Source organism: Durio zibethinus, chromosome 26 (assembly GCF_047325235.1).
Source record: "Durio zibethinus cultivar Kanyao isolate XHJ-2024 chromosome 26, ASM4732523v1, whole genome shotgun sequence".
Lineage (NCBI taxonomy): Eukaryota > Viridiplantae > Streptophyta > Magnoliopsida > Malvales > Malvaceae > Durio > Durio zibethinus.
This window is the reverse complement of record NC_143187.1, coordinates 12,355,284-12,366,999: the sequence shown is the minus strand read 5'-3', so window position 1 is coordinate 12,366,999 and position 11,716 is coordinate 12,355,284. Positions and strand designations below refer to the sequence as shown.

Here is an 11,716-nt window from a genome sequence, read left to right as displayed (position 1 = left end):
TTTATAGGCAAAATATAAAAAATTTATGGGATTAAATAATGATATAATCGAGTTAATATAATATTATAATTATTAGGTTACCTAACATATCACATCAATCCAAAAATAATAAATTTTCCTAACTATCTAGTCACAATCCCTTAAAAAAGTAAAAATCTAATTAACCCTTAAAACTAAAAAATAACCTTAATAGAATCTAAAATTAGAATCAAACAATTTGCCCTTTTCTTACTTTAACGATGAAGAAGTTCCTTCATCCAACTTTCTTTTAGCAGTCTTATCAATATGATTGGCCTCCCTTCGAGGTTCTAACAGTTGTTTCCAGGATGATTATTTTCTACTCCGGCAACTCAATAGTAATTGCTTGAAGTGGGCTTGGCCTAAAAAAAATTAATTAATTAATGATGAAAGTTAAGTTGTCCTGTTTCAGTAACAACAGCCTGGCCCGTAACATTAAATCAGCAGCCCCATCCCCATCATCCTCCTCTTTCTCCTTTGTATCAAAATTTTCGGTGGTAAAACTAAAACTCCTCCATTGAATTATATTAGTTGGTGGTTCTAAAGAATTGAGGACGAGAATAAAAGTCTAGGCATGATATGAGTCTAGGCATGATATAGTATTAAATGAAAAAAAAAAAACCAAAATTTGGTATACCCTCGACAGTGGATTGCGTTCTCTTTGCATCATCATCAGTGGCAAATCCTTTCAAGTTTCAACAATCGACACATTTGGTTTTATTGCAGTCGTTTCGATCAGAAATTATTACTCTCTAGATATAGAAATTTCTCTCCATTTCTGATGACTTTATTTTTCTTGATAGGAGAGGAAATAATTGTAATTAGAACTTAAAATTTGTTTTCAAATGCCACCTCTTTATTGGCTTAAATGAAGTTCGCTTAAAATGGCCTTCATTTTTAATCATCTGTTTGTAATTAATGATCCAAAACGATAACAAGGTTAAATATTTTATGTGCATAGACGAGACGAGACGAAAGGTCCTTTTTCTTTTAGGTGAATGTGTTTTGCGAATGCTTGTCCGTCAAATTTTCTATTGAATCAATGATGAATGGAAAATTGAATCAATGACCCAAATGTTGAAATTACGTACAGACAACAAAAAGGTTCCCGCTTAAGAACAGCGGTCCCCCTCCCTCGTTTTGTAGTGTCGCCAAGCCACAGGGCAACTGGCACACGTGAATCAAGCCTGGATAATCACCCTATGCAATGACCCTTTGGTGACCGTTCGTCATAATTGGAGATCGACGTAGCAATAATGTTAAGGGTTGTCTTGTGGGGTTGGTTAGCATACGTCGCCTCTTTAGAAATCTACCCAATATACCAGTGTAAAAAAGAAAAGCTTTTTGGTATTCCATACTGGTTATGTACTTTATGCGCATAATTTTAAGCAAGAGTGAGTTCTAGAGAGACATCATTTACACCTAGGATCTCAGCTTGGCTCAGCCCTAACATTGGCTGGGAAACTTTTGAATTCAGCGATAGGCAAATTGAACAATCAGATATTCTCTCAGTTGCCTGATGATCAGCTATGTCAATCAATCTTTGATGGTTGCACTTCCAACCTACACCACCATTTAGCCCTTGTTCATTGCTTTCCTGTAAGATCAACATGAAGGCATAACAAAACTCTAATTAGATCAATTTGCATTATAAAGAAATTAAGTTTTTGGTGTCTTATAAACAGAGAAAGAGCGATCATTACTGGGGTAATGCAACTTTTGAGTAGATCCTTGAAGATGATATATGAGTTTGATCTCTGCTGGTCAGATCCTTTATTTGTGATTTCTACGTATGACAACTTGTTACTCACTTTGTTTCCATTCCTGCAGATATTGGGTAGGAAGGAATAACAAAACTTATTTTTTATACAAGAAAGGAAATACTCTCGTTTTTCTCAGTTATATGCTTGGCTTCTATCTAAGAACTACGTTTAGCTCTTATTGTTATTATTATACTACTCTACATATTATAATTTTATGAATTTATTAATTTCACATTAATTGATATTCTAACACAATTAATAATACTGTAGAACGAGCAAATATTATAGCAACACTGGATATGTACCGGTGTGCATGAAGGATGGTATTTGAAGCCATCCCTTGGATTCCGAAGCCTAGATTTTGGAAGGAATTACGATTAAGGGGTCCCATATACTTAAGCTGATGATTTTGTTGGCAGTTGATCATCGGATCCGATACCCTTGCATTTCTCTTTGCTGCAATGGCTGCTTCTGTATACAGAACCAAACATATGTGCATGGCATCGAGCATTAGTAAGGATTTAACCTTAATTTCAAACTATTAGTTTTTGACAAGTGCATGACGTACGTATAATTTTTGTCTCTAAAAATTATAATTTAATAAATATTTTTTAGATATTTGATAATAAAGATAAATACTAATAATTTAATTTTGATTTTAGTATAATATAAATTAAATTTGATAATTTTTTATATAACTTTGATTTGGATAGCATTTGATATGTTTCGATAGCCTTTGTTAAGAGTTTGAAAATTTTTATAAAAATTTTGGTAACCTTCGTTATTAGTTTAGTAACTTATAATATAATTTTTATAATTATTAATACAATTTTGATAATATTTGATAAAATTTTGGTAATTTCTTGATGTAATTTAGTAACTTTTCATATAATTTTGATAATTTATGATATAATTTTTGTAATCATTAATAAAATTTATGTTATCATATATTTAATAATAAATTCCCACGACAAAGGGTGGCTCCTATTCTAATATAAAATAATTTTCTTTTTATATAATAAGATTATTAATGCTTCATTCAAATTTAAAATTTTTTTATTAATTTTTTATTGAATAAGTTTGTGGTACATCCTAACCTCTCAAGATGAAAGTTCAAACTTCATTTCTCATAATAACCAAGATTCAATCCTTGACAACTTAAAGTATAAAAAAATTGTCAATGATTGATAATTAATTTATTATTGATTTACTATCATGTTATCAGGGATTTATTATTAATTTATTAATGATTTATTATTAAATTATTAATAATTTACTATTAAATTATTATTGATTTACTATTAATTTATAAATAATTTGGTATAAAGTTATTAATTATAAGCTAATTTACTACAAATTTATCACTAATTTACAAGTAAATTATCACTAATTTATAAATAATTATTAGTGATTTATTGATAAGTTATTAATAATTTATTATTAAATTATCAATTATTTACTATTATGTTATTATGAATTTACTACTATATTATTATTTATTTACTACAAAATTATCACAAATTTATTACTAAATTATTTATGATTCACTACTAATTTATATTAACTTATCTATGATTTATTGTTAAGTTTTCACTGATTAACTATTAACTTATCAATTTACTATTAAATTATCAATCATTTACTATTATGTTATTATGAATTTACTACTATATTATTATTTATTTACCACTTAATTTTTTATTATTTACTACAAAATTATCACAAAATTATTACTAAATTATTCATGATTCACTACTAATTTATATTAACTTATCTATGATTTATTGTTAAGTTTACACTGGCTAACTATTAACTTATCAATGATTTATTGTTAAGTTACTTTTAAGTTTTAATGATTAACTCCTAAATTATCATTGATTTATTACTAAGTTATTTGTGATTTACTATTAAGTTTATCAATTAATTACTATTAAACTAAAATTGATTTACTATAAAGTTATCACTAATTTACTATTAAGTTGTTATTGATTTATTACCAAGTATCAACGATTAACTACTAAGCTATCACTTATTTTTTTATTAAACTATGCTTGATTTACTAATATATTGTTTTGTATTTACAACTATAAAATATGAATTTTAAAATGTCCATTAACAATATACGAGATAATTTTATTGTTATATAATAAAATTATTACTTTATTAATTTTTTATTAAATAGGTTAATGATAGGCTTTATCCTAATCCTCAAGATTAAAGTTCCACCTTCGTTTTTAGGAGAAACCAAGGTTCAATTCTTGGTAACTTCAAGTATAAAAAATTATCAATAATTGACAATTAAGTTATCATTGATTTACTATTATATTATGTGATAAAACTACTATGTTATCAATAATTTACTACTAATTTATGAATGATTGACCATTAAATTATGAATGATTTACCATTGTTGATAATTTATTACTAAGTTATTGATGATTTTTTCTAAAATTATAACTGATTTACTACTAATTTATTGATGATATACCAGAAATTTATTAATGATTAACTAATTTTTTACTAAATTATTAATAAGTTATAATTAAGTTATTATTAATTTACTACTATACTATTAGTGATTTACTATTAAATTATCAATTTACTACTAAGTTATCAATAATTAATTTGCTATTAAATTATCCATGACTCATTGTCAAATTATCAGTAATTTATATTAAATTATCTATGATTTACTATTAAGCTATCATTGATTAATTATTAAGTTATCAATAATTTACTACTAAATTATAATGATTTACTTTTAAGTTTTCAATAATTAAAAACTAAATTATCAATTATTTATTACTAAGTTAACATTAATTTACCCTTAAGTTATTTATGATTTACTACTATATCAATTAATTACTATTAAATCAAAACTGATTTACTATTAAATTATCACTAATTTACTATTAAGTTATTATTGATTTATTACTAAATTATCAATAATTAACTATTAAGTTAACACTTATTTTTTTAATAAATTGTCCTTAATTTACTACTTTATTTTTATGCATCTACAACTATATCATAATTGATTTACTATTAAGTTATTATATTAATTCTATGTTGTTTTACTGAATAAGTATGAATTATGATATTTATTTCAAATAAAATATTTAAGCTTTTTCTCTACACCAATATAGCAATAACTTATCAGTAAATGAATAACTATAAATTCATTTATCTAAATTAACATTTTTGTAATTGAATTCCAAAATTCTCAAAAGAAGATATATCATTTAATCTATGCAAGACTTGGGCATAAGAATTTTCTTCTAGAATTATCATTATTATTTCTGTAACTTTTGCACTTAAATTTTTATTATGTTATGTTTTTATTTTATTTTGAAATTTATTATCGATATCATAAAAATATAACTAAAAATAATATGATTAATTAATTCAAACTTGAAATAATTCAAAATTTAAATTGAATATACATAAAATTTTATTCATTTTAAATTTTAATTTAATTAAAAATTAATATAATACACATAATTCTAAAAATAAACTAACTTAACTTAGTTTCAATTTATTTTAAAAAGTAAACAACTTAGTTGTTATTTAAAATCTGAAATAATTAAACATAACCAAAATTTGAATTAAAATATTAACACAATTAGAATATAATTTTTTTTTCATTTTTTGTGATAATTTAATAATATTTCTAAACTAAAATTAATTATAAGTAATTAAGTATACCTATTTGTTCTTTAGATGTAGGATGATTTGAATCTAACTTTTTTTTAAAAAAAAAAGCATGCACCATTGATTGAGTCAAACTTGCTAAGGTGCATAAGTACTAAATAATTTAGTATTTTATGAATAGAAGTAAATAATAAAACTTAACTCTACATACTTGATTGCTGACCTTAACTCTAAAACCATACTAGAAATTATGAAAAGTTAAAATTCAAAATAATTAAAATACTAAATAAAAAATTAAATAAAGATTTATCAAATCAATTTGGCTAATGAATGCTAATAAATAACTTTTAAGTTTAGCTAATTTATAATTTATGATAATATTTTTTTATTCAATGCAATTGTGATAATTAATTTAATGAATTTTAATACTTTGGAACAAATATTACATAATATGGTAACTTTAAAAATTTTGATATAACAGTGAATTTTTTCAATTGATATAATGGAGAAATAAATGAGCATGCAACGTTTCTCCTAATAAAAGAGTATCATATTAATTCTAAAAAATTTAAAATCAATATATTTGTATATTATTCATTTAAATATCATATAGCATTAACCTTATTTGTCATATGGAGAAAATAAAATTATGCACAACCAATTAATCTTTCTTCTTATTTTTACTTAGGATAATTTTTCATCGGTGTTTCCATCAATTAAATGTTATTATAAATTCCACCAATTGAAAGCTTAATTTTTCTTTTATTTGAAAATTTTCTTATACATAAATTTTATTATATAAAATTTTAAAATACATAATTTTAAACATTAAAATTAAAAAAATAATTTCATAACTTTGTTACTTGTCATGTTTTTTTAAAGGAAATTCCAATTCTTAGAATAATAAGCTCATCATATAACACCTATATAATTTATAATAATTTCATATTTAGTATTAATAACATAAATTTTCATGGCATAAACACATTCAAAGATAATTTTAATGAATTTAGTCACACTTTAAATGAATTCACCAAAAACAATTAATCTTACTCCACTTGATAATTCTCTACTTAGAATAACTCACGTTAGTACGTTTAACTACCTGGATAATAAAAAAAGCGAGTAGTTTAATACAATTGAGAAAGATTAAATCATCTTGATATAAAAATTAATCAAGGTAAAAAATTCTTATAATAATTTGGTCTTGAGCTAAGAGTAGCCTACCACCTCTTAAATCATTTAATTCTACATATTGTAAGTCTAATTGAAGTGTTCAATAAATCACATAGGGCTAATTATTTGTGAAGAGTTTGCAATTGATTTACATTTGATTTTATATTTGTTTTTATTCGTGGGAATAATAATTATAAATTTCAAAAGAAAAATATAAAAAAATTAATTATAGAGGTTAGATTAAACTATAAGAATGATAACTATTAAATAATTATTTTAAGAGATTAAAAGAATTTAATTATGTTATCAATGATCGAATAATTAACTCGTAAAACATACAAATAGTAAAATTATTAACATACGTATATAGTTAGCTAATCAATTAAAAAAATTGAAAAGCAAAAATATAAAAAATATATATATATTCTCAAATGACTTAATTATGATTATCTTTATGAATTTATTTATTAATATAAATATAAACTAGACTGTGCAACTACTTTCACAACAATAAAGAAACAAACTTCATGTAATTGTTTTATTGCTATATACACTTGCAAGTTTTGATATCATTCTATTTGTATTTTTATGTGATTTGAAAATTATATTTTGCATCATAAGATGAGTCTAATTAAAAAGAAAAACCATTTAAGTTAAATTTTATTTTAATTTTGATGCAAGATCTTTATCAAACCTAGCTCCAAAAGATATGAATTAAAACATATTATTAGAAAATCCATTGTATTTTCAAAATTCAATAACTTTTTCAGTTTGAGATGTAACATATATATATATATATAATTGTTCTGGAACAGAAGTGATAGCTAACTTGATTGGTTTGACAATAAAATGAAAGAGGCTCGTATTGGAATTTTTTCCGCCATAGTAGTTACAACAGTGAATATTTTTCGACCGATATAATGGAAAAAACAAATAAGTATACAATGTTTATCATAACAAATAAGTTTCATATTAATCCTAAAGAAATTCAAAATAATATATTTATATATTTTTTATTAAAATATCATAAAACATTAATCTTATTTTTCATATAAAAAAGATAAAATTATGCATAACCAGTCAATCTTTCATTTTTTTTGGCTTAAGATTATCCTCCATTACTGCTTTATCGATTGAATGTAATTGTATGTCCTACTAATTAAATGCTTAATTTTTTTTGTTATTTGAAAGAACCATTGCAAATAATTTTTTATTACATATAAATATTAAAAATATAATTTTAAAAATTAAAATAAATAAAATAAATTCCTAACCTTGGTATGTTGTCATATTTTCATTTTAAGGAAATTCTAATCCTCAAAATGACAAACTTGTTGTGTAACTCTTATATAATTTACAATAATTTTTTTTAAAGTATTGACAATATAAATTTTCATAAATGAATATAATTTTGGTATAAGCACATTTAAAATATTGTTCAAATAAATTTTATCTCACCTTCAAAGAATTCACCTAGAATAATTAATCTTTCTTCACTTGCTAATTCTTTGCTTAAAATAATTTAAACTAGGTCATTTAGCTACTTGGATGACAAAAAAAGCAAACAATTTAATACAATTGAGAAAGATTCAATAATTTTGAGATAAAAATTAATTATATATACGCATATTAACATAAAAGTTTAGAGAAAATTAAATCACTAGAGTTTCACTAATAAATAATTTTGATGGTAATTTGGCAGGACTTAAACCTGAACTACTAGTATATAACCCTTTAAATTATTTAATTTTACAGATAAAAAATTCAATTGAAGTTGTTCAAAGTATTTAATGAAATTTGTGCTAAAAGAAACAATAATGAATTCACATTCGATATCATTACAATATTTGTACGTTTAATAGATTAAAAGTCAACATTATTAAAAAATGATATATATGATATTATTAAAATTGAAAGGATTGAAAATTTAAAAATGAATGGAAGATGAAAAGGAAAATATACAGCTGAGAAGTCGCAAACTGTATCACAAGTTAGCATCCTACAGAATGTAGGAGGTGTTAGCGTTTCTTGTTTATATAAATATAAGTACTTGTTTAATTCTAAAATAGATAATTTTTTATAATAATTCTTAATCGTGAAAATCATATTTTGTATTCAATAGGAGTCTAATGTAATAAAAGAGGTTTAATGATAAAAAAATTATTTAAATTAAAATTCATATATATATATATATTAAGAATATTGTAGTCAATCATTTTTAATATTTTTTATTTGAAATTAAAAATTTCATTAAGGGTACTTTTGTTGATTATTTTTAATATTTTTGGAGTTTATACTTTTATATATAGAGATAGATAGATAAATGATATACTAATTATAATATACATTAAAAAGAAAAGGATTAAATATAAAAATGTTCATATATTATATATTTTTTGTGAGTTTGATATTTAAAAAAATAAAATTTTCAATTTGATACTCTAACTTTTATTCTGTCATTCATTTGGTACATGAAACTAATGTTGTTAGTCAACTTATTGATATAATATGAAAATCTAATAAAATATTGACACATATTAAAAAATTTGATCAATGACACATCATTAATTACCTTATCAGCATTAAACATTTTTTAAAAAATTCACAAAAATTCAAAAAAATTTCTAAAATAATTTTAAAATTTTTTCAAAAAATCTGAAATATTTTTTAAAAAATTATAAAAATTAAAAACTGAAATTTTTAAAAATTTTTAAAAAATTTTGAAAATTAAAAAATTTTAAAAAATCTCAAAATTTTACTAAAAATTTCAAAAAATTTTGAAAAATTCATAAAAATGAAAAGTTTAATAAAATTAAATTTTCTTAAAATTAAAAAAAAAAAGATTCACTAGAAGTTAAAAAATTGAAAATATAAAAATATAAATTCTTTTGAAAGAATCTAAAATTTTTTTAAAAATAGCGAAAACATTTTTGTTAAAATTATGAAAATTTTTCTTTTTTTTATCTGACAATTTTAATTTTTAAATTTTTATGAATTTTTTAGTTTTTTTTATTTTTCCAAAATTTTTTATATTTTTATAATTTTTATTGAATATTTCAAATATTTTAAAATTTTATAAAATTTTGAAAGTTTATAAGAATTCTTTTTATAAATTTTCAGTTTTTTTTAATAAAAAATTAGATTTTTTTAATGTTCAAAACTTTTCAAAAAATTTTAGATTTTTTATTTTTTGAATTTTTTTGGTGAGAAATTTTTATTTTTATTAAAATTTTGAGATTTTTTTGAAAATTTTAAGTTTTCATTTTTTTTTTTTAATTTTTTAGAATTTTGAAAAAAATTTTTAATGTTGATTTTACAATTAATAATGTGACGTTAACTAGATTTTTTTCAACATACATCAATATTTTATTAAATGTTTATGTCATTTAACAAAAGTGAATAATGAAATAAAAGTTCAAGTATTAAACTGACAAAAAATTATGATATCGAGATTATATTTATATTTAACCCAAAAGAAAGTTCTACAACGTTACAAACGAGATATTGGCAACTGGAGTTAGAAGATTTATTACATGAGATAATCCTCAAGGCGTTGTGGTAATATTGTTACATTATATAGACTAAGAATTTCTTCATATATATAGTGATGCACAATCAAATGTAATAATATAATTTTTTAGTTAAAGTTTTATGATATTATTATCTTGACTTGTTTAAAAAAAAATTTTGGTATTTAAAATTATCAAAATTTAAATTTTAATTATTATCAATAGATCGACAACATAATTTAAAATTATTAATTCATTGCTGGTACTTAATTAAAACATATGACTTTTTTATTTCATAATCATGAGCACCCATTTCCTCGTGCTAGCCATTAAGATTGTACTCCAAAATAAGACAACCTTTTCGTTTCCTTTTGTTTTGTTCTAAATCTGTTTCAGGCTTGTTAAATCAACAATTAGCTTAAATTAAAGGCTAAGCATAGATGCAGTATAAATTTTCCAGTTCTTTGATTTTCCGGTAAGGCATTGCTCACTGAAGATATGAAGTGTGATTTAAATCAATGGCAACAGGAATTTTTATTCAGTCAATTCCCACTTAAAATTTATTTCGGTTGGAAAACAAAATCAATTTTACACCAGGAAGATCCTTATATATACATATATGTCATGAATTTTGGAGATTAATAAGAGCATGCATTAATAACAGATTGTCATGTATACCTTGTATCACCTGCTCATGCTTAGTGCTTCTGTACATCTGTCCATAAAAGGTTTTTGAAACACTCACCAGTCACCAAAGATTAGAAGGTCACCATTGGAAAATACTAATTAACAAAGAGAATTTCTCAACAAATATAATGTTTTTGCAGTAGTTTGATATATCATACCTGAAGATGACTCTTTACATGAGAGATTGTAAGTCCCTTCACATCCATTATCTGCAAAACCATCTTCGGGGTAGCTCCTATATGTTTATAGTTCAAAACCATAATATTACTAAACTTTGCTATATGATCAAATTAACATGTCATGATCATGATTTTAATCTTAAAGAAAAACAGTTTAATGAATGAAAATGAAAAGGGATATGACTTGAAAGGGTTGATTGAGGTGATCTAAATATTGGAAGATGGCTTACTGTCTTCTCCACCTAAGTGCTCAACTGCATGCACAAAACATTGGTGAAGATCAGGAGTCCATCTTAGCCGAGGCATTTTTGATCTGACATAAGGCCTTGGCCGTTTCAAGCTTATTTCAGGTAGATTCCCATCCATTCGTTGCCTTGTAACTCTCATACTTGATGACGACTGTGAATAAATTAAATACTCCTTCCACTGTTGTCGAGAGAAGAAGAAGAAGATGGAGACCCCTTAAGGCAACTAACTATCTCCATCAACTCTACTTATTTGCATAGACTGGAGAGACTAAATAAGAGAAAAAAAGGTGGTCTTCGGTGAAACAAAAGGAGAATAAATACTAGTAAGAGTCACTCTGTTGCATAGAATTTGTCTTCTTCTGCAGCTTTTCTCACACTCTTTAAGATCAGTTTTGTCTATTGAAGGCTCCATTAGAAAAAGGAAAAATTAGACACGGAATTCCAGACTCAGATTGAAAGTTGAATGGGTGAAAAACTAAAACCCA

At 23.2% G+C, this 11,716-nt stretch overlaps 1 protein-coding gene across 1 annotated transcript; it reads right to left on the bottom strand.

Annotated features, from left to right (window-relative positions):
- Window positions 1–1,402: 1,402 nt before the first annotated feature.
- Window positions 1,403–11,428, bottom strand: LOC111274274 (uncharacterized). Its single transcript, XM_089755724.1, has 6 exons — window positions 11,214–11,428; window positions 10,963–11,039; window positions 10,796–10,832; window positions 2,085–2,252; window positions 1,722–1,843; window positions 1,403–1,615 (listed from the first exon to the last, which is right to left on the bottom strand). Exons 1-6 carry the CDS (start codon window positions 11,368–11,370, stop codon window positions 1,403–1,405), a joined length of 774 nt encoding a protein of 257 aa, XP_089611850.1. The 5' UTR covers window positions 11,371–11,428.
- Window positions 11,429–11,716: the final 288 nt, after the last annotated feature.